Source organism: Solenopsis invicta, chromosome 7, assembly GCF_016802725.1.
Source record: "Solenopsis invicta isolate M01_SB chromosome 7, UNIL_Sinv_3.0, whole genome shotgun sequence".
Taxonomy (NCBI): domain Eukaryota; kingdom Metazoa; phylum Arthropoda; class Insecta; order Hymenoptera; family Formicidae; genus Solenopsis; species Solenopsis invicta.
This window is the reverse complement of record NC_052670.1, coordinates 3,330,730-3,354,409: the sequence shown is the minus strand read 5'-3', so window position 1 is coordinate 3,354,409 and position 23,680 is coordinate 3,330,730. Positions and strand designations below refer to the sequence as shown.

The 23,680-nt window shown below is 39.6% G+C and overlaps 3 protein-coding genes across 3 annotated transcripts; 2 read left to right on the top strand and 1 right to left on the bottom strand.

Annotated features, from left to right (window-relative positions):
• LOC105199916 (SUMO-conjugating enzyme UBC9-B) lies at positions 1–1,949 on the top strand. Its single transcript, XM_011167237.3, has 4 exons — positions 1–356; positions 845–928; positions 988–1,250; positions 1,330–1,949. The coding sequence occupies exons 1-4, from the start codon at positions 291–293 to the stop codon at positions 1,394–1,396; spliced, it is 480 nt and encodes a 159-aa protein (XP_011165539.1). The 5' UTR covers positions 1–290; the 3' UTR covers positions 1,397–1,949.
• A 164-nt stretch (positions 1,950–2,113) lies between these two features.
• LOC105199915 (vitamin K epoxide reductase complex subunit 1-like protein 1) lies at positions 2,114–4,694 on the top strand. The gene is made up of 3 exons (XM_011167236.3): positions 2,114–2,507; positions 3,907–4,004; positions 4,074–4,694. Exons 1-3 carry the CDS (start codon positions 2,329–2,331, stop codon positions 4,289–4,291), a joined length of 495 nt encoding a protein of 164 aa, XP_011165538.1. The 5' UTR covers positions 2,114–2,328; the 3' UTR covers positions 4,292–4,694.
• Positions 4,691–20,272, bottom strand: LOC105199913. Its single transcript, XM_039451590.1, is given in 13 exon segments — positions 4,691–6,362; positions 7,422–7,896; positions 8,151–8,379; positions 8,659–8,864; positions 9,129–9,306; positions 9,309–9,481; positions 9,786–10,026; positions 10,243–10,458; positions 13,993–14,178; positions 15,007–15,176; positions 15,807–15,843; positions 16,741–16,922; positions 19,326–20,272. Coding segments are annotated over 12 exon segments (2,706 nt in total). The 5' UTR covers positions 16,810–16,922; positions 19,326–20,272; the 3' UTR covers positions 4,691–5,836.
• Positions 20,273–23,680: the final 3,408 nt, after the last annotated feature.

Genomic DNA, 23,680 nt, shown 5'->3' with positions numbered 1-23,680 from the left:
CACGCGCGAACGAATCCGTGGCGCTTTTGCGAACGCGATCGGCGTGTAACCCTGTAGCTGGGCCAACGGCTGCACCCTCTCGAAGTGCGCATTTTAAGCGGTTTCCCGGACTCGTCTGTCGGCATTGGCGATTCGGCAACATTCAAATCCCGTGGCAGGACTGCCCACGAGTGGCGAGGTAGTGCGAGGCACGTCGCAGACGCGACTGAGAGAACGTAGGGCGCCGTTTCACTTCGTCCGGCCGTGAGTGCTTCCCGTTCCGAGGATTGTGCCGTATCGTCGCAGACCCAATGTCAGGCATAGCGATCGCCAGGCTCGCCGAAGAGCGCAAGGCATGGAGGAAGGATCATCCTTTCGTGAGTTTCCGCCGCACGCTGCTAGCACGCGTTCCCGCGGGATCGCGCCATCGGTCCCGGTGTTTGGCGCGCACGAAACACGCCGATAATGATTCTTCGTTATGTGCCGCGGTTGTAAACAATAGCCCGCGTGGCGCTTCGAGTCGATCATTAAAAGCGAGAGTTGACGTCAACTTCTGCCCAGCTTTATCTTAACTAACGTACTTTAGAGATTAAAATAAAGATCATTATTATCATTGTTCACAATCATGAGCAATTCCTAATTTTGTTCGTAGAAAGACAAAAACTAAATTTTTAATAAACATTTTTTAATTAACTGTAGAACATTTGTACAGCAGGCTTGTAAAATTCTCTAGAGAAATTTGTTCTACTGTTTCTGTATCATAAAAATCTTCTAAAGTCTTTGCAAGCTGTTTGTAGAAATGTTGTCTCTACGTTTCACATGATATTGTGAATTTTTCTCAAGTAACACAAGAACCAATTTACAGGGCTTTGTAGCTAGGCCAACCAAAAACCCAGATGGTTCTCTTAACCTGATGAGCTGGGAATGCGCGATACCTGGAAAGAAATCTGTAAGTCAGTTACTTTTGAGTAAATAGTGTGCGTTTGTATTGAACTTGTAATTTTGCAGACTCCCTGGGAGGGTGGGTTGTACAAATTACGGATGATCTTCAAAGACGACTATCCGTCAAGTCCACCAAAATGTAAGTTTGAACCACCACTGTTTCATCCGAACGTATATCCATCTGGCACTGTCTGCTTGTCGCTCCTGGACGAGGAGAAAGACTGGCGACCAGCCATCACGATCAAGCAAATCCTACTTGGTATCCAGGATTTACTGAACGAGCCAAACGTGAAAGATCCAGCTCAAGCTGAAGCTTACACAATATATTGGTATTTGGTTACGAAACACATGTTCCGACTATAAACTCATCAATATATAAACAATAATGTTGAGTAATTTTGTTTACAGCCAAAATCGTCTGGAATATGAAAAGCGCGTTAAAGCTCAAGCCAGAGCAATGGCTCCCCAAGAATAAACTGCGAAAACCGTCGAGTCGGCGTATTTAAAATAAATGTGGGAAAGATATTGTATGTGGAACACTCCTAAGCTGATCTATAGCTCTTTATAATTAATCTTTTTTACAAGTAAAATTAATATATGTTGTAACTAGTTAAGTTAGTCAAACTTTTAACTTTTATTTACCAATTATTCCATTCATCTTGCACATTTCTCAAAATTTTGAAATGTAGATTACATCGTGTCGACGTGTGAGGATCAACACATAACTTCTTTCGCACATAAATATCTTATTAATATTAAGACCATGTTATGAAGCTATGCTATAAAGATATACTTTAAGACAGAATTATTTTTTGATCTAAACTTTAATTTTTAAGTCCTATAATTATTATTTTTAAGGCGGAGATATGAACGGAAGACGTTAAAAAAATAGCAGCTGTTAAATATCTATCGTCTCGAATTCTCTATTTGTTCTTGATTATATTACAGTACATGTATAGGTAGACTTATTTTAGAGTTTACTAAGTAATGTACAAATCTCGAAGAGAATAAAAAAAAAATGTCATCTCTAAACTTTGGAACGCATACTAAAAATATCGTCGCAAATATGAATCCTCTGTAATCACATGCAAATGTATTCCAGTCAGAAAATTAGTTGCCGCGCTAGCGAGCACACATTCAAATCGTCGCGACAGCGAGGAAAATGGTTCAATAGTTTCCTTAATAATTCACTATCGATCCTCGTCCTACCTTATACAGCCTACCTTATTCAAGCGTGACGTATCGTCGCTAAAATATCTAGACGCAACCTCGAGAGCTACAATACATGGATTGTGTTAGATAACGCCGGATGACGATGATGTGAGTGTGTGCAAAATATTGACAGCGGTTCAGTAGCAGTTCAGTAGCCTTTCGCGACGGTCACCGGCTCGTAGCACGATATCGACGATGTCGGGGATATTCACGTTGCGTCAGTTAAACGTCGGGATCTTGTCCATGTGCATAATCGCTCTCGGATTGTCATTCTACGCGTTGCTCGTGGAGTTCAAGAAGGAACATGATGACTCGTACGAGGCGATGTGTGACATCTCCGAGCACATGAGCTGCACCAAAGCGTTCATATCCGAGTAAGTGTACTCGAGTAGTGTGCTACGTCATCATAATCGCGCCTAAACGTGATTTGTTTAACCCTACACGAGTAATCGAACAGGCATTAACCCACGGGTTTGTTCTTTTTTTCACAACCTAGGAGTGACTCGACTGATCTATTTTTTCTCTTTTTCTCTCCAACGTGAAAAGAACAAGAGGAAAGATAAAACGTGAAAGAAGTCAGTTCTGTTGGATGTGGAAAAAGAACAAGTCTTATATTATCTTCATTTTCTGTTTAGTTGATCACGATTGTTCAACTCTATAAGTTTCTTTTTTTTTAATTATTTATTGAACTTCTTGTGTTACATAAATGTGAATAAGTTTCAGAGTTATTAAATAAATATAACCCCTGTTGAAATTTTTCTAATTTTTTAAACTTTATAGACATTGTTTCATAATATTTTAACATATTAAATATATATTTTTTACATCTTTAAACCTCAACGCGCTTCGAGATCGCTGATCGAGTGATGCTAATCAAAATTTTGATTATGTCTTGTGAACAATATTTATTCTAATTAGTGAGAATTTGTACGTTTTTTTTTTATTCATACCTTAATTGTTCGATCAACGATGTTCAAGTTTTTATTAACATAATAAATAAGCTGCTTTCATTTGGTGAGTGCACACTTGACTTAATCATTATTCTATTTTTTCTTAGTATTCAATGAATAACAAAGAACGACACTTGTGTCGACTGTGTTCACTAAAAGGAAAACAGCCATAATATACACACAGCAGATTTTATCCAAAAGACGTCCTTAGGATGTATGTACGGACATCCTTAGGAGGTCTGTGTGAGTAAGGTCCGATTTTATCAACGTTATTTTGGCTTTAAGCGAGACTTAAATATATGTTTGTATTTATTTAGAAAGAAAGATAAAAACATGTTTAAAATCAAAATAACGTTTGATACTACCGAGCCTAAATGCTATACGAGTATATAAAAAAGCTCTGACGTGTCCAAGAGAGCTCTTCTGATTGGCTGGACTTTTTCATTTCGAACATGATTTTACAATAAGAAATTGTCGTGATAGATATCGCGTGAATATTATTATTTTGTCTCTAGTGTTTAAAAAGGATAATATTCTGGTGTAATACATTCGTAAATGAAAAAAGCGAAAACAGTACTCGAATAGCAAACGTGACATGACAACGCCATGCACATTCGCCATAATTACTGCTTTCAACCGCGCGAATTTTTGAGTGATACATCAGAATTTATGAAACACATAAAGAATAAACGTTACAATTACACAATATTTAAAATGATGACATGATTGTGAAATCATTAAAAATGGACGATTGTAAATAATCGTAAAATTGTTTCGGAAAAATGTATATACGATAATAAAAATATAACGTGTCGTATTTCAGGTATGGCAAGGGATTCGGATTGCTGCCAAAAGATTCCCTGTTTAATTTTCCAAATTCTATATATGGTTTAGCATGTTATATGCTATTTGCAATTTTAAGTATGTATTCGATTATAATACCCTACGCGTTTATACGTTTTACGTAATAATAACAAAATTTTTTTTCAGCTATGTATAACAATTTCGTCTGTTCGGTCGCCCTTATCGTTCTGGGAATATTCTTTAATATCTGTTCGATATATTTGGCCTACATATTATATCTGCTTAATAATTTCTGCGTTATATGCGTTACCATGTATGTTATAAACCTTGTGATCACGATCTTCGCCGTTAAGAAATTGCAAAAATTAACCGCGGAAGACGCGCATAAAAAGAAATCATCTTAAAAAATTTATAATTATATATTTCACTATTGTTAAAAAAAAATTGTAATATTTTTTATGAGCACTCAGAAAGGTATTATAATTATTTATTATCATTGTAATTATAATACATTATAATAATATGTTCTATCTGCGCTATGTAGCGCAAATAGAATTACTAGTAGAGTCTTATTAAATTTTCTTCTGTTATTTTATTATTCCGTTTTTATTGTCCTGCAGAGCCAAAATTAAGAAGACTCTACTGTATAAATTTTCTCAGGTAGATCAATGTAAACTTTCTATATTTCTATATGATAACAAAAGAGATTGAGGTATTTTTTTCACTCATTATGCACTACAAACAACTCAATGAATTTTTGTATACTTAATATACGTAATGTTTTAAATAAAAAATATAATATACAAAGATAAGAACTCTCGTTTATTTACGTTATATTATTGTAAATCAACAATACGAACACTATATAAATAATATCGCATCTATATGAAACTCGTACATTCATTTGTTAATAAAAATTACGCGCAATAACAGATACAGAATGTTCCGCGATATTTTCTTTCAAGACTCTTGTTTTTACGGTAATTCATGAAAAAAAGATATCCTTCAGATTAAAAAATGTGTTAATACGAGAATATAAGAAGATAAGACATCTAATGAGATGCGGAGCATTCTGTGTATAAAGCGAGACGATCAATTATATTGCACAATATTTCTCAAGACTATTCAAAACAAACTCATTTAGCCTCCGGATAATCGATGATTTGTGCAATAATACTGACCGTCTAAAGTCCGCTTAACAACCTTCACATTTTCCGTTTCGTGAGAATGTCAGTAATCTGTCAAAAGTGTGCGGCACGTAAACATTAAAAATATACGAAACATTTTATAATATTTAAGAAGATTTAGCGATTGTTATCGAGTCTACCTTAATATATTTCATACGATCGATTTCAAAGGACGTGACTTTGACATCCTCGACTCCAATAGACTCTGATTCGCATTAAATAATTCGTGAGAATGCGTCATGTCGTATAATATGTACAAAAAATGTCGATTATAAAAGTTACTACCGCGGCACCTGTTAATTTCTTGAACAGTTTGCAAGTTGATTGCTATTTATTTACGTCACGCCGACAATAAATGACAATATCCCGCATTAAAACGCATAATTGATACTTGATAACATGGAAATAAATTAAAGAAATGTAATGCATTTATACAAATATATATGAACACCATGGCCAATAGTGACACGATTAGGAACGGGAGCGAAGAAGGAAGAAAAGATTTGGGCAATAACAAAAAGGAGAATAAAAACAAAGATTTACAAAATTTATCGAAAACACGTGTGTGTTCGAAATCTATAATACACATAAAATAAGAATATATTTAATTGCTTCATTTTTATTTGCAGCTTTTCGCTTAAAATTTATTAAAATCATTCACACTTCGGAAGGATCTCTGGGTTCGCTTATATAGGGGGAAAAAGGAGGATAGCGCAAATTAGCGTCCGAGAAAGGATTATTATATGGTTTATTACGGCCACCTCAGTATTTACCGTCTCTAAACAGATCCCTATTACTACGGCTAATGCTGGCGAGAATGCCGGGACTCTTCAGCGGCGGCGTCTCATCCAGGCGGTTCAGGTGTAAATTGGAGGTATACGGTACACAGGTCGGCGTGCCGTTTTTGTCGGCCTCAACGTTGAAGCTCTTGCTTCGTGACAGCGACGACTTGTACGTACGTTCGGGTTTCGGCGGTGCCTGAAGAGTGCTGTACGTAGACGTCGCGTTTACCTTGGGCGACGTGCTCACCGTGTTCTTGATCGATATGTTGATCATGCTGCTGTGCTGCTGGGCCACTTTGCCGGGTGTGCCGTGCCTGCCGATGTTCGCCTGGTGCCGTCTGCTGGTCTGCAAGCGTGTCGATTGTCCACCACTAGTGGAGTGCAGGCTCCGCGGTAACGTCTGGGTGGACCGGAAGTGCTCCTCCCTCTCGTGATCGCCCCTCTCGTGATCGCCGATCAGTCTGCTGGTGGACTTGCTAAACCTGCCGAGGGAGCTGGAAACGACGCTGAAACGCGGTCGTTTCCGAAAGGTGATTTCCAAGTCGTGCGGACTTTCTCTCGTCGACGTTTACGGCGGCGACGATCGAATGAGCCTACCGAGCCATATATACGTTCGATTCCCATGCGTCCCTTCATGCAGCCTTCACCCGAAATCGAAGCACGGATCGAAGCCGAGATGCGACTTAAAGATACCCAAGCGGCCCGATTTAGACGCACTTTGGCTCCTGAAGCTCGCACAACTAACTCTCGTCTTTGACGATCGTGAGCTACATGAGATAGCGAATTCGCCGTCTATTCACGATGACAGATTCTGATTGAGAGACAAATTTTTACTGACAACATATGAAAGCGTGAAATATCTTCTTAAACGCTATGTCATTCCTGACAAACATATATTTCATGCATAGACAGATCTGGAGAGTGTCTCGAATTAAGTCAAATCCCTCGCACTTTCGATTTGCATTCGATTTTCCCTCGGAAAAAATCAACGACATTCTTTGTAATTTTTTGATATTCCTATTTACATAATATTTATTTCAGATCTAAATTTGTATATTAAATTATATATTAATATCTTAAGAAAGCTCCCACTTCGGTTTAAATAAAAGAATTTAAAAAAAATAAAAAAAATTAAGTATCTTTATCTTTGATAAATTTCTATAATTTAATTATTTTAATCGATAAAAATTTATCCATCTTATAATAATAATAATAATAATGATATTAAATAGCTTCATAAACCCCAATTAGTAACGCTTTAAATACTAAACAAAACAAAGAACATTAATTTAATAATCCATAAAAAACCTTATAAACCTCAATTAGTAATTCTTTTAAATTCCTGTTGAAAAAAATCATACAAAAGAAAGAGTAGAAGACATAATATTTTACAAGAAATACCACTGTACAGTCACATGTTAAGTATACGAAGATATTTCAATAGCAAGCACGACAGCGATAAGAGGAGTATCAATCACAGCGCGATCTAATTTAAATAGGAGAGAACTTTATCAGTCAAAATTTGTCTCGCTCTCACTACGTCATATATCGAGTACTTGGATTACCTGTGCTCGGAATCTACGGCAATTTTACCGGAGCCGCGTGGTCTTCCGTGTCGCAGCCGATCTCTGTCGTTCTCGTATCCTTTTTCGCGGCCGTAGATACTGCCGCCGAAGGGATCCTCGCCCAGGTAGTATCTCTGCAAGGGCGGTGGCGTGGACTCGCTGCGCTGCCACTCCTGGACCCCATGATCGACCGTCTTGGTGATCGTCTTCGTGGCTTTGTTCGACGCGCTGGCATTCCGCGGCGATCGCGGCGGTCTCTCCGGTGGTTTCGCCTCCGTGTCTCTTTCGCTCACGAAAGGAATATTCCTGTCGATCACGTTATATTGCAAATAAGTCGGACCGTTGTCGTCGGTCTGCGTTAATTGCGAGGTCGAATTATTGCTTCCTCTCTTGTTCTTTCTCTCGGTGCTGGCTGAACGCAATTTCCCCACCAGTTTCCGAAAGGACTCGCCTATCTTGTACTTGGGCCCATGACCTGCGAACATACATTTACAATTTTATCATGATACATGGTTCATACACAATTATAATAATTAATAATGATGATAATAACAATCTTTTATGCTACTGACGATATTATTGTTTCATTATTAGTTTGCTTCGCAGTTTGATTATTGTAATAATGATTTGATTTAAAGTATTTTTGATTAAAATTAAAATTATAAATTTATAATTAGAGTTTTCACGTATATTACTTTCATCTTGAATTAATTACAAAAGAAAACTTACCCTTTGACGCTCGTGGACTATCCGTCTTCTTCTCTTCGCGACCGTTTATCGGCAATTTCGGTGAGGTCGACCGTGATCGCGGCGTGGTACTTCTGTAATCGCGTTCGGGTGTCTGTGCTCGAACATCGCGATTGCGGCTTTCCCAAGTTCTTTGCACTACGTGTACCGGACTTGAGGTACGGCCTGATGATGGCTCGTTCGAAGTAATCTTTTCCTCGGACTTTGCCCACTATAGAAAGTTATAATCGATAACGCAATGCTATGTAATACAGTAAAGCAGTGCAACATTTTACAAACATACAACATTGTAGATTAATTAGTCAATTTGATAAATTTATAACTATTCTTGAATTACATATTTAGTAGATAACAAAAAATAAAAACTAATATGACAGAGGATAAATTTGCGTAATATACACTTTACGCTTTTATAGCATTTAATATAATATATCTTCTCGTAAATGGTAAAACGATGACTGCGTAACGAAGAAAAAAAAATGTTTCGCACCTGTTCTTTCGATCTTCGTCGTATCGGTGGGGATGGCGTACATTGTCGTTCCGCGACAGAATCCTGATACTCACGTCGGAACGATTCGTAAGTTTTCGAGTACGATGATTCAACTTGATTTCTCTTGTGCCCGTGGGCATGTCCGTTGGCACGTGGAAATTCCACGTACCGAACCGGAGAGTTCGATCGTGCATGATTTTGCTTCTCTGCACGTGCAGAATACATTATATTCTTATCATCTCGAATTCATGTACCAATTGATATTTCTCGATGAAAAATTGTGATAAACAATTATTCCCTAAATTTTATATAATATCTATCTATATTATCTCCCTCTTTTTTTAAGGAAATTTTATAATTTTATACCTCATTACGTACAAAAATAATACTCTACATCAAGATATGTGAAATTAGAGATCAATTTTGAATTGATCGAAAAATACTTTTCATAATAAATTCTTTTTCCATACCTTTCCCTTGATATCGTTCCGACCATTCGCTAATTCCATGAAAGTAGCCTGAAGGCGAGCCTGATTCCCGTCCACGTCGCTGATTGCGACTGGAACTTACATTCTGATAATCGCGCTCCTTCGGCGTGCAAGATTTCATAGTGACGTTGATGTAGCTCGTGTTAGTGAGCTCGTGTTAGTGCTGGTAGGAAGAGGAGAATCGTCGGCATCGAGAGACCCGTGCGAGGAACGCGAATCGCTGCCGAAGTGGCTTTCCAGCCACTTGGACGTTTCGAATTTTCTCGCCTCGTCCTCTTCCTCAAAGTCCAACGGTTTTTTCGTCAAAGCATCTTTTCGAGCGGCATCCGAGGAACCTGCAATAATTAACAATAGCTTTTTAGAAAGGAGGAAAAATGGAAGAATAATATATCTCGATATTTTCTTCAGCAGACTTCAACTCTTTAAAATTGAGATGACAAAAGCAACTTTCGTTGAATGCAACTTTCTTTTTAATTGAATTTAAAGATACACACGCAGCACCCTTGAAATTCAGTCAATTTATCAGCTGTTAGATCTTATACTTAAGTGCCACTCGCGATTATCCGTTGACCCCCTGGTCAACCATTCGTAAACATGTGGAACGCAGCGATAGAAAATCAATAGAGAAAGGCGACGTACCGGGGTACTTGTGAAAACGAGTCGTCCGCATGCCCGTCGGTGATGGTGACCAGTCGCCTATTCGTTCTCCTTCGGTTGTCTCTGCGACGTAGCGCATTTCTCGGCCGACTCTCTCGCCGGCCGAGATGTAGTCCACCACGTCTTCTTCTCTCTTCTTGACGTATCTCTGTGAGCTTTCCTTCTTCGTTTCAGAGGCGTCGTCGTCGTTCGTCCCGTCGTCCGGAACCTCGTCGTCTTTGATCTGAAGCGAAAAATAATCGTTTTACTCGCAACTGTTTCTTCAATATGATATGTTAAAGTTACATTGATATATACATTAATTATGCATCATTGAAGTTACATATTATAAACAGTTTAATACAATTAAAATTGTTTTACAATTTGTAAAAGTAGTGAAGATAAGAAGAAAGAAATGTCAGCGGGAGTATATTAGCCAGTTTTTGCTGTCGCGACTCACCTCTTCGTGCTCGACCGTTCGCTTCTTCTCGGTAACGATTAATCCATCAGCCTTCAGTTCCTTTTTCTCCAAGGTCTTCTCGGTGTCGATGACTTTGTTTGACCTAGTCGTGTGCTGAATGACCCGCGGACCGGATTGCGGCGCCAACTGTTTCGAAGATTCGGCAAGAGCGACTCTCAAGTCGCCCCTATTGTTACGCACCGCCTTCTGGTAAGCCTGAAAACCAGATATGGATGCGATCATTTATCGTCTCCACTCTCGAGCTCTCCTGTATACATATATCTCTCGAAAGTGCATTTAGACCGGGTTGTTGGGGTTGAAATCTTAGGAACGCTGAAACTAGACACTTTTTATTAAAAAAAAAAAAGTTTTATTTTTAATTATTTGTCCTTGTTCCTAAATATACTTTTAAACAGAAAATACCTTTTGTAATTTAAATATTACAGTTTAGTGGATTAAATATTACAAACGTCATTTAACCTTGCGCAGGTAGCGATTATCTGATATATGCAAAAATATTTTTTAAATATTTTTAAACAGATTTAGTCCCAAACAGTAGCTTTTCTAATTTATACAATTTTCTTACAAAACTTGTTATTGCTCTCTAAATTTTATGCTATCGTATTTCTCAGGTACATCACGCGACCCCACAAATAATGTTTAAGACCACAGGTTTAATTTTTAATGTTTATTTATGAGAAAGAGAGAGAGAGAGAGGGGGTAGATTAGGGCGGTCGAAGATCACAAGTCCTTAGGCGCAAATTCTATAAACGCGGCCTTGGCCACAATAAACCGGCTCGTCCGGCTGTGCCTATTTTTCTCTTTCTTCCGCGAAAATGTATTGCTTTTGAAAAGGGACGTGACGCTCAAGACCAGCTGTAATGGGGCAAGTGCGCGTAATCGTATACTGATAAATATGTAAACGTATCGCAAATGAAACAGAGAGAGAGAGAGAGAGAAAAAGAGGAGACGTGATAAACCAGAAAGTTATCGCGTGCTTTACAAGCTTTAATTAATGAACATCGATTTGACAAGCAGATAACATCTAGATTACTTAAACTTAATAACGGAAAGCGACGACAATGATAATTATCGGTTATCACTCTTTCGTCCTGTCTAAATAAAACAATCGTCAGCAATCCACGATGAATAATTAGTGAACAAAAATAGGCGTCGTGTTTCAATACTTTATATTAATCATTGATTTAATTTTAAATTCGCGTTCTTTTTTACACACACACACTTTTTTTCACTTTTATTTTTATATATTTATGATTTTCCTTTAAAATCTCACGTTTAACGACATTCGACATTCGCTATATCTACTTCCTTAATTCTACTCGAGTGAAATCCACGTGTCAAACAATTATGTATTAAGAAATACTGTCTGTGCATGTCATCGGACAAATAAATTAAAAATTGCGCAAAGTGCCGGTTACGATGACACGACACGATGCTCCGACCTTCGTCGAAAGAACGACTCAGTATTCGAGCACGCGGAGGACGATGACGAGCAGGACGACGTACCGCCGGCCGCCCGATGATACACACCGGGAAAACTGTGTTCACCATGCGACATATTACTTTCGATCGAAGCTGCGTTCTGACCTAGCAGCGGTCTTGCAGCGGGCGCGCGCACTTATGCACATATGCGTTCGGAACGAGTCGCGGCGATATGCGATTCGATTTCAGTGCGACGATACTACGATACGATTAATATTATATATACCTTTTGCGATCATCTCTGCCTAGGGAGAAAGACGCGACACGTACCGCCGGGCACGAGTTAAGCGGCTCGGGTCTTTTTTTCGCGGAACGATTGTCCCGGCATCTCTCGCGCGAGAGGACGACTGGTCCTGTCCCGGCGCGGGGCAGCGCGGCGCGACGACGAGGAATCTCGAGACTACGAAGGATCGGGACCACACAGAGAAACGGATGAATTCCAGCGAATTCCCGCGGAGGGGGAGGGAAGGAACGAGAACGAGTGCGGGACACTGTCGCGGGCGGATTCGCGGCTGATCGCACCCGCGCGGCCGAGAGACGTGCGGAACAGCTGCTGCTGAGACTGCGGCTACACGGGCATCTCATGGCTCCTTCATCGCCATTGGGTGAAGGGAGAGCAAAATCGAGAGATCATCGACTTCCACTTCTCGAGATCCCTTTCCCTCTCTTTCTCTCTCTCTTTGTCTCACCGCTTTCCGCTCTCCCTCGCGCGGCCGTTCCCTCTCTCGCTCGCCAGCTCCGTTCGCCGTTTAACTCCGTCCTTCCTTCGTCCTCTTCGTCCCAGAACGATTCGACCTCCACCGTCCTGAATCGTTCATGCGCGCGAGAGCGTCCTCTCCTCTCGCGTATATACCTGTTGCCCGTCTTTCGCAAGCCGGGTATCCCCGCGAGGTTTGTGAAACCTCGCTGCGATCAACGTGGATGCGATTGCATGCTCCATAGATTGATATCAAGGGGAGGGAGGAGAGCGCGAGGGTTTTTTTCTTTCTCTACTCCGTGTGCTATTCCTGGGCGCATGTCTAGCCACGCTAACGCGAGCTAAATGCGCGGTGTGTTATTATGACACTCGGATCGTGACACGATCTATCGCTATTACCGTATCAAACGACGTAAACGTCAAGCTAACGTTCCTAATTTACGGTTTCTGATTAGCGTCGTAAGTGAACGCGATAATAAAATAGCCATCAAAAACTGTGACACGTTTTACTTCAGAGAGCAGCATAAATAAGTATGTTATATCTTTCATGAAAAACTGATAAAACAAAGAGATGATTGCACAATCTCAATGTAACATTTGATCGCCGTACGAAACTTGGAAAAGAAACTTCTTTTTAAAATAAAGAAAAATTAAGTACGAGAAGATCTTCAGAGACTCGTGATACTTAAATTTGTTCTTCGCGCGCGTGTTTGACATGCAGAACCGTATAATTTTCCAAAAGCGCGACGCTGAGATCTCCTCCCGCAGAGAAATATCGCTCGAGCATGCCTCCTTTCCTCAGCTTCAGAAATGATTTCGTAACGACGTGAAGTGAATATCTCTGGCGCCGTGCTGGCCGAATCTCGGCGAGCTTGAGACACGTCGACCTGCCGACATTTTTGTACACTGCCGACAATGCTTATTGTTAGTCAATGCCTACAATGCCGTCAATCCTATATTAAAATTAAGGCAATGCCATGCAATTATGAACACTACCGCGTGCCCATTATCATACGCCAATGCCTGCACAAGAATTCTAAAGCTTTCCCGAAGTATTCAAAAATTTTTGTGCTCAACCCCATGATCGAAAAACCGACTCTGAAGTGAGCTCACCACTCCCCAACCACTGACGACAATGCCGTCAATATTATAGGTCACTGCTTACTTGTTCTTCGCGCGCGTGTTTGACATGCAGAACCGTATAATTTTCCAAAAGCGCGACGCTGAGATCTCCTCCCGCAGAGAAATATCGCTCGAGCATGCCTCCTTTCCTCAGCTTCAGAAATGATTTCGTAACGACGTGAAGTGAATATCTCTGGCGCCGTGCTGGCCGAATCTCGGCGAGCTTGAGACACGTCGATTCGCGAGTGCTCGCGAGAGCTATCAGAGACGGGACGAGTCGTTGGAGAGAACAAACAGCGCGACCTTTTCGCGGCGCGTGACGCCGGGAAAGAGAATGCGCATACAGACACACGATGCCGCGTGTATATTCGCCTGCGGCACGCGCAGGTGGAATTCAGGTGGTGGGTGTGTCGCGGGTGCATATATACCTCGTCCGAGATATCTCCCAACTGCTGACGATCCTCCGTCTCGAGTCTCTCCTCGATCTCCTCGCGGCTTCTCATCACCGTCTCGTTCAGCTCCTTTTGCACGATGTTACCGCCATTTCCGGTCACAATACCACCTGCCGCCGGCCGCCACTCGACCTCCTGCGGTTGATCCCCGGTCGTGCGTCTCTAAACACCGGTTCGCGGACCAGTTAAAAGCACATTTCCTTGCGCGCGCGCGCGCTCGCGCGGAATACTACAAAGGAAGCCGATTCTGATACGTAAATGTATGCAGAATCGATGAACAATAGACGCGTGTCGAAAAGAAGAAAAAAGAAGAAAATTCTAGCGATTACAGAAGAAAGAGAGATTACTAGAAGAAAATTCTGCTTGTTACATCTTTCTCGTAAAAATTAGATACACTGAGAGAAAAAATTTTTTTAATGAAAAAATACATTATTTTTTAAAACCGTATATTTTGATGCAAGCATATGTTTGCTTTGTTTAAGAATATTTATTTTTTAATGAATATAACTATGTATTTTTATATTTGTCAAGTTTAAACAACGATGTTATAAATAAGCTAATGACATTAAATTAAATTAAATTTTTTTAGATTAAAAAGTCTGATTATCTTGAACGTAAAAATAATCTTAACAATAAATATTTTCTAGAACTGCAAGAAAAAGTCACTGGATTAAAAATTCTTTTGTTATTTCTTTTTACATAAATATTTTAATTTTTAATTTCAAATTTTTAACTTGATTGCAAGTAAAATTATTAAGACTCAACAGAAGTAAATAATTTTTTTGTTTCAAAATATTTTTTTCTCTCAAGTGTACGAATAAAACGCAATCTGAATAAAGAAATGACAGAAAGATTTGCAAGAACAACTTTGCATTAGTAAGTGAAAGTTCATGACCATTTGTACTTATCATTAAAATTTACATTGTATACTGCATTTATTTTGAGCTAAGTTTATTAGACAGATTAATGTTATTGGACAAACGTGCGAACCTCCTGAGTCGTATGCTCCTGTTGCTCGACGTCCTCGGTCGTGTTCGTGGTGACGAAGGGTCCGGTGTCGACGACCACCTCGCCGTCCTCGAGAACGACCTGCCGCTTCACCCTCGTCTCGATTTGCCGCGTGGTGGTAATCTCCTTTTTCTTGCGGGTCTCCCATTCCTCTGAAAGGCGGAAGCGGGCATTCTTTCAGCCTGGCTCGCAACACCGGCATTGTTTCGCAAAACTAATTTCTCGGTCCCGAACAAACGGACATAAAACGCGGATGATGAGCCGACGATGGCAGAAGGGAGAGGTGTCTTTTGTGCCTCTGTCGACATCGCTGTCAACTATCGCGCCTTTGCAAGCCAAATGAGCGAAATAACAGTTATAATATGCCTCGAGTAAACAGTTACTTTTGCAATCGTGATGTTTGTCAAATAAGGGAAATGAAACCGACGGAAAAGGTTCTTTGCTTTTCCATAAATATACTCGGCTCACGATCCATCTTATCTTTTATTTGAACAAAGGGATGGGTGTTTGGCAGGTATAGATCCGAGTCATATGCTAGAAACTTTTGGATCGAGATGTAGCTTCTTTTAACGTTGCTGGCGTATCTTGAAAAATAAAAAACTTAAGCCTCTCAAGATTCAAGAGAGACAAACAATATTCCAATAAAATCTATTTGCTATTTCACATTTATCATAAGGAAAAATGTAATTTTTTTCTTTTCTGGTTATCACGAGTGGCGGCATAAACGACCGGCGAATTACCATTTTTGCCTGTGGATTAACATTTCTGTTCGAAGAATTTACCTTCTTTGATTAATGCCACGGAGTTCTCAGGGTCAACCTGAAAAAAAGGAAACAATACGTGTATATATATGTAAATCCGCCTACGAGCGAGAGCGTCGGAGATGCGATTCCTTTCGGCTAAGGACATTCCGGGGAAGTTACGTATCGCGAGAAGTACGTCTACCGCAAATAACTTCGCCGTAACCGCTTTCTTACTCCATGTTACACGCGACTAAACTCCTGACCGACACCCGGCAGATTCCGATCCGACAGGGACGTTAACGTGAAGTAAGATCATTCGCAAGATCTATTCTGCGGCGAATAAACGCGCGAGGGACTCGCGGGGGACCGTGTGTTCAAAACAATTATGCAGATTACAAGTAATGAGTGTAATTAATATATGTAAAATATATGTTTAAAGTGCTGGAACTTTCAGACTGAACGAAAGTATCTTTGGGGGGAAAGTCGCTAATTTGAATATAGAAATTTGTCAATACACTGTTAAATATGTCACGAAATTCAATGTATTTTTAAGTCATGCATTAAATTTGATGTATCTATAGCTATAAAGCATGTGCATGAAATTTAACGCACTTTTGACAACATTGAATTTACGTTAAATGTACATTAAATGTTTTTAATGTACCTGCTTGAAATTTGCTTTTGCTACGTTACATTAAATTCTTCTACCAATTTTTAACAGCGTAATAAATAAATTGATGGATTCATATACCAAAAGGTGAAAAATTTTGTTCAATTTTTGGTCAACAAACTCAGCAAGTTTCTGTCGATTTCTCAGATTTATTCTTAAATGATTTATTTTATTGTTATTTCGTATATATTAGATTTTTCGAATATTTACGAAATGTAGGCCCGAGAATGTGAACTCTAAAGGAGAAACGCGCGAGTATCTGAGAAAATGCATTCTGAAGAGGCCGGAGAAAATGTTACTCACGAGAATAGAGGAGTGGGTATTTGCCGGTGGACGGGCCTCGTATCGGCGTGTCGAAATCACCTCCATCATTGGATCATGTCTGCTACGTAGTCCCGATGTTCCTGTCAGATTACTCGGTCTGTCGTTGCGAGGAGGGATTCAGTCGACAAACCATGAGCAACGACGTTGTGCCTCACGCTCTGCTACAATTACATCGATAATCAATTTGCATAATGAAGTCAGAAAGCTGATGATAAAAGTGCTAATAAAAATTAACGCTTTGATCAGCAGTGTTTCCTTTCAATTAAACGATAATAGTTTTATTTTGATCAAAATAATAAAGCGTGAAGCTTTGATCAACCTTCCGCGAACCAGATGGAAAAAATCAACATGGTGAACCATGTGAAGTATTTCATACTCTATATCACCTCTGATATACTTCATCAATATGTTAATTTAGTGCAATTTCACTGTCATAATACCGACATTTTTTTATTGGAAGATCTCTTGGGAGTGGTTTCATGAAATTCCAAATTCTTTTATATAATTGAAGTACGCACAGAAATAGTGAAAACATTTTTTAAACATATAAATTTTTAAAAGTTAAAAAGAAATTTTTTTTTATTATTAGCATAAATTTGCTTTTTGCGCGTAAATTGATATAAAATCTCTTAATGATCAAACAAAATAATAAAAAAAGAGAATAAACACCGAAGGAAATAAACGCAATATTTTAAAGCAAAAAAATAAAAAGTTATAGGAATTTAAATCTTGCTGCGGTATGTCACATCCCACTTCACATCCCAACTCACTGAAGGTTAAGGGAAATGGGAGGTAACTTCAAGGAAGAAGAACAATTTTCTGATCACTCTTGTTAACGATCACCTTGTGCGCGACATTGAAGATCTTTGAAGAAATTAATATAATATACATATAATTGTTTAATACATTATTGTTAATACTTAAAATTAATATTTAATTTTAATGTAATATTAATAATTTATTATAATTGTCCGACATTTTGTACGTCTGATCTCAGAGCGACGGAAAGATTGTCACCATTTCTTCAATGACGCGAGATTCTATTCGAGATATTAGTCTTGCCGCCGCGAGCCATCCCTCTTCTCATTCTTCCGCTACGTCGACGCGCGTGTGAGGAACACGCATCTCGCGAAGCTGCAATAATTCATCGAGAAGCTCTCTCCGCGTAGAGAGAGAGAGAGAGAGAGAGAGAGAGAGAAAAGAGAGAGAAGCCGAAGGCCGCGGATGGCGAGCCTGTGGTCGCGACCAACCTCGATATGGTACGCGCGATATGATATCGAGATGTGGCTAAAGACACCACGTACGGTCGATTGCTCTATGTCCTATATCAATGGCGTAAGGTAATGCGCAAGTGGTTTTAACTACAAGCATTCATGATTCCTTGATCGGAGAGTTCGCGCGGATTGAGTTGTCTGCTCGCCCGAAAGGATATAATTGACGCGTAATTGAGGAACGATTAATTTCTCCCTACGGTTATTATTAAGATAATAATTCCGGAAATTGTACTAAAATACTAGTAATAAAACGAGCAAAGCTGTTTCTTTGATGCTAAAAATAAAAAATACTGGATAGAAATAACAAGATACACGAAAAGAATTTTTTCTTGGAAATTTATCCTATAAAATAGTTTACTTAATTTTTACTAGTGTAATAAAATTCTTCAAAGTTCACGGTTGTTCCACAACTGCCATAATTTTGCGAAAATTTTAAGAGAAAATTTTCTCCGTTTATAATATTAGGACAAAAGAATGAAAAAATGTTCACAGAAGATTTAAGATTTTCCGTTCGCAGATAACATTAATAAGCATCAATGTGTACAGATTGTGTACTATTTCTGTAACGTTTCACTGATCTAATTATACTAAATAAGTTAAGCGTTCAACTTGATCGACTCAATCGTCGCTCGAGGAGTTCCACGAACGGAGCAATTTAATCCGTTTTTAAAAAAGAACTTTGCCTACGCCTCTGAACACTTGCGTCCTTGCGGTTCAAATTACGCACGCGTTCTCCCCACCTCGAACTATGGACAGGTACGTATAAGTATTTAAATTTTTTCTACCTTTTAGGATCTACGACTATAAAGTGTGATTGCAAATTAAATGTGCTTAGCATGATTTTTAAGTACTTTGTAGAGATCTGCGGTATATGTACAAAGTACAGTTGTCGTATAATTTCTTAATACGTTACGTGTGATGCTCAACTTATTCTGTACCATAAATTACAAGTTTCTTGATTGACGTAATAATTATAGTGTTTATTTTATCGTACAATTAATAATATAGAAGGGCAAGATTTTAATAATCAAATTTTGTAATAAATTAAATATTTTGATAAATGTTTACACGTGTTTGTTGCGGCAGACGTACGTTTAAGAATTACTTAAACGTGTTTAAAAATTAACGTTCCTTTGTTTTTCTGTTTTTCTAGCATCTTGACGGAGATAATGTAAACATCGCGCCAATAAACGTTTCATATCTCATGAATAGATCTAAGGAGACAAGCATGCACTTTGCATTGACAACATACTTCTTTGGTAATCCTCCATACAGCCATGTTAGTCTCACCTTATTTGATATGCGTGTGACGTCAGGGATGCGTCAGCGCGTAAAAGCGAATAACTCGAAAAGTCCATGACATTTTACGCACTTTGTCTACAGCAGAATGAACTCGCAAGAGCAACATTGAGAAATTCATGTAAGGAATAACGTAATTATCCTTGACAGTAATGGGTCATTAAATAGTTCATTAGCTTAATAAAAAGTAGTAATTTCATTCCTTCTTCATACATCTATGACACGGTAAATCTTGCCACATTTCTCTACGAAGATAGAGTTAATAATTAATGCAGCAAAGTTTTTGATATATAAATAGACTCCAATATGAATACATTTCTCATAATTTTTTTCACAATTTTCTGAGGAATTTGTATAGACAAATTTTTAGCGAATTTTTTACAAAGAAAAATATGTAAAATAAGTCGATTTTGGTCCCTGGAGTGGTAAGTAAAAACTATATGCTATTTCTGTACTTTTCGAACTGCTGAATTTGATTTTGACTTTTAAAAATTTTAATTTAATAAGCCGCTTTTAAAGTCCGACAAACATACAGCACGCACCTCGGGGAACTTGTATGCATACATAAATTCACGTAGAAGATTGTTATTGAGCACCGAGATCCGCTTTCGATCGGTTAGCCGTTTTTCTCAATTTAAATGTGTTTTGTAATTACGTTGCTTTGAAGAAACAAGTCCATGTTTGACACGCACCCGCCTACATTTCTTCGGAAAGAGCTACATCGTTCAAGTTTCACTAACGTCTCATTAACTTTAATCGCGTCCGCAGCCCCGATTGCTGCGTAAACGCAACGGGAGATTAAATTAGCGTTAATCGACAGTGGCGAAACTCTCCTTCGTTAAATAGATCGAGATAAAGCACGCGCGCGCGGCACACCGTTTGAATCCGCGCCGCCGACGCGCGTTCGTCGCGGTGATTTCAACGCGTGGCGAGACGCGCGAAAAGCGGCGATTTAAGCGAGGAGCGGGCTAAGCGGACGGCGACGCTGGACACGTGACCTCGCCAAGGACGTCGCCATTTTGGTTGAAAATACGAAGCGGGCTCGTTCGATCCGCGCACGAATCCATTTTAGGACCGCGCGACACTGAGGATCTATCAACGGGAACGGGCACCTTGGCTTTCACGCCAAATACAGGTTTGAGGTCGACCCTCGGCGGCTGCGGTGGCGGCGACGATCGATCGTTATCAGCGGACGATCGTGAAAGAAAACGCCTCGCCTCGAAATCGATAAATCGCGCGTTCATCGAACGCCCGAACACTCCGTCGTGCACTGGGAAGATTCTCATCGCTCTTGCCGCACGACGCGTTATATAAGAGGCTGACAATGCCACTCGCGTAATATCCTCGACGAGGAAAAGCCGTTCGCCGCGATGCGCGGGCCGCGATCCTTTCTCGGAAACGCGAAATGCACGCGACGCGTATCGGCGCCGCGCCGCGCGTAAAAGAGAGATCGCGGGGGAACGTTGGAGAACGGAGTGAAATTTTCAGATGAGAAGAAAAGATGTGGGAACGATGTGAGAGTAAGAAACGCCGATTGTTTACTCACCTACACTCCGCGCTGGTTCACGCGAATCGCGCGGCCGGAGATCTTCGGCACGGAGATCGGCACGACGGTGAGATCGATTTTTAACCAATTTAAGAAAACCAAAAGCGTTCACGTTTAGGGCGAGCGTCCTCCGTACCGCGAAAAATTAATTCTTTTTAATCCTGTCCCACAGCGAGAGGACTTATTCAAACGACACGATCAACCTCGAACGCGAACGAGCGCGCTGCTCACGACGCTGCGCGCAACGAAAGTACTCTCGACGAGACTCGCGCCGCATGCTTTCGCGCCAGCGCTCGCGATACTGTCCGGCCGTCGAGTACTTTCTGACGGATCCACCTGGGGCACCTCAGGCTCGAGTCTAGCAGGTGAGGCGCCCCAGAGAGTGCGTGGTCCGCCGTTACCACCGCCTAGTACTATAATACACTCTTCCAGCGTAGCCTCACCAAAGAGACAAATATAGAAATCCGGCACATCGTGACACCGAATCTTTCGGGTTTCCACGTGTGAGATCTGTGGATCCCCTTCTTTATCGAGGTTTCCTAAAAAGGAACATCTCGGACGATGCGTTCTATTTAAGTGGGCTAACTTGCCATGAAAGCGCGAATATTAATCGGAACAGTTGTGGCTCTAACAGCGCATGATGTCAAACGAATATATAAATACGATATATGATTGTACGAATATTTATACGATATTTAGAATATTATAGAATATTCGTACGATATCTAGAATATTCTAGAATATTCGTGCGATATCGTGTTCTGTTAGACTGTTAGAGAAAACAGAAACAAACGAGTGACTGAATTATCCCGCACAGCACGTAGTATTGTAACAATATTGCGACAATATTACCATATCGTAGCAATATTGCAATACTACGTACGGTGCGGGACAATTCGTTGCGAAGTTTTAGCATACAACTTTGATGTGATTATACAACTTTGATGTGATTTATTCAAAATTTCAAAACGACGATAGACTGGTCGTTTCGCATAATCGAAGAAGAATGAAGGTAAAAATACAATACGTTACGTTATTATACCGTAATAGGCCCTACGTAGAGGATTTAATTGTGCACTCAATTATGGTAACGTTATGTTACAAAAAGTTGCTCGTACAACTGAAAAGATTTTTACGCGCACAAGAAGTTAAATTGGAGCCCGTGCATTAAAAGTGCATTAAAAAGAAGTAATCGTATCATCGCACATGTGCGCTTTGGACTTGCATTGGCCTTGAATTAAATATAGTCTGTCCACGAGCCAATCATTTTCCAATTGACTGATCTCATTCATTATTCCGAAAGAATTTCAATTCGTGAATATTATTGGCATATAATTGACTCTATACTATTTGCGTTTTCATATTCGAGTCTAACAACACTTGAGCACCCATGTAGAACACAGAAGTCGTAATAATATCAAAAGTCACTCGTTTGTTACTCGATGACATAATAATGATGTCAAAAGGGACTTATTGACTTATAAGTGACAAACAAAGTCATAATGACGTCATTATAACTTTGTGCTCTACCTGGATAGGTAGTGCAAAAAAAGTATCGGTTATTTCAAGGGTTATTTTATTAGATCGTTTCAAGTGGCTAGGAAAGAATCTTTTTTTTCACAGACGAAACAGCTTCGCTGGCTTATGCCGCGACTGCCGGAAGGGGGTATCGAGTAGTAGGGAGGTGAAGATCGGCGGGGCGAAGCCACTGTAAACAACAGGCACGTACGCGACAATCGAGTACACGCCCGAATGGGCAAACACCGTGTATCTCTCGCCACAATGGCGTTCGTCCAATCAGAGATATCGTCGCGCGAGAGACGGAGATTAACGTCCCATTAACCCATTAAAGCGCGCGATTGCCTTGAGATCTTTCCGCGGCACGGCTCTGTTATAGAATATCCGCGCACCGACGTCTTTTATCATTTTCAGAATATGCTGAAACTAAGAGCGCCGACTATCTAAAGGTAAAAACGTAGAGCGCTGTTAAGAAATATCATGTCAAAAATGTCAAACGCACAAAATTGCGGAATACCCTTTACAAAAGCATCATATCATTTCCAATATATTGCATGAAACAAAAGAACGGATGAGAATAAAAATGCGTAGGAGCATTAAATCTTACTGCTGAGATATCCGATTCCAGAATTTAATTATAGCATTATACACAAAGAGGATATAGACATTACGAATTCACGACCAAAGGAAGAATAATAAAATGATACTGTTGTGTAATAATAATAGCAATGATCTAGCTCAGGGATTCCTAAAGTGGGTCGCAAAAAATTTTTCAACGATGACAAGAATCGAAAATAAATTTCGAAATAAACAGTTATCGAACTCTTTGTATATAAAAATAATTTGCATCAATGTCAGCGTCAAAGTCGTCATCAACAGAAATAGGAAATAAGCGCATTCGTCACACACATTCACATCTCATAGAGTTACAAAATTATAAAATTGATTTTTTAAATCTCGGAATAAAAAATTGCTCGAAACATTGGGCAAACTCAATTTTCTCTCTGTAAAACTTTTACTTTTACTTTTATTGGAGTGACAGATTATTCGGAAAATTGCACAGACTTGATTTCTTTTTTTTTTTTTTTTTTTTGTAGAGTGACGCTTTATTCTACGAAATTTAAAGAGATCTAAAAAAAATAAAAAATTGAGAATAAAGTGACACATATAAATAATGAATTTTTCGATGTTTTTTCCTGTCCCTCAAACTACATTGAAAAAATTTTTTATACAAGTAAGTAAATTTATTTCAACATCATTTCTTAAAAAAAAAATTTTTCTC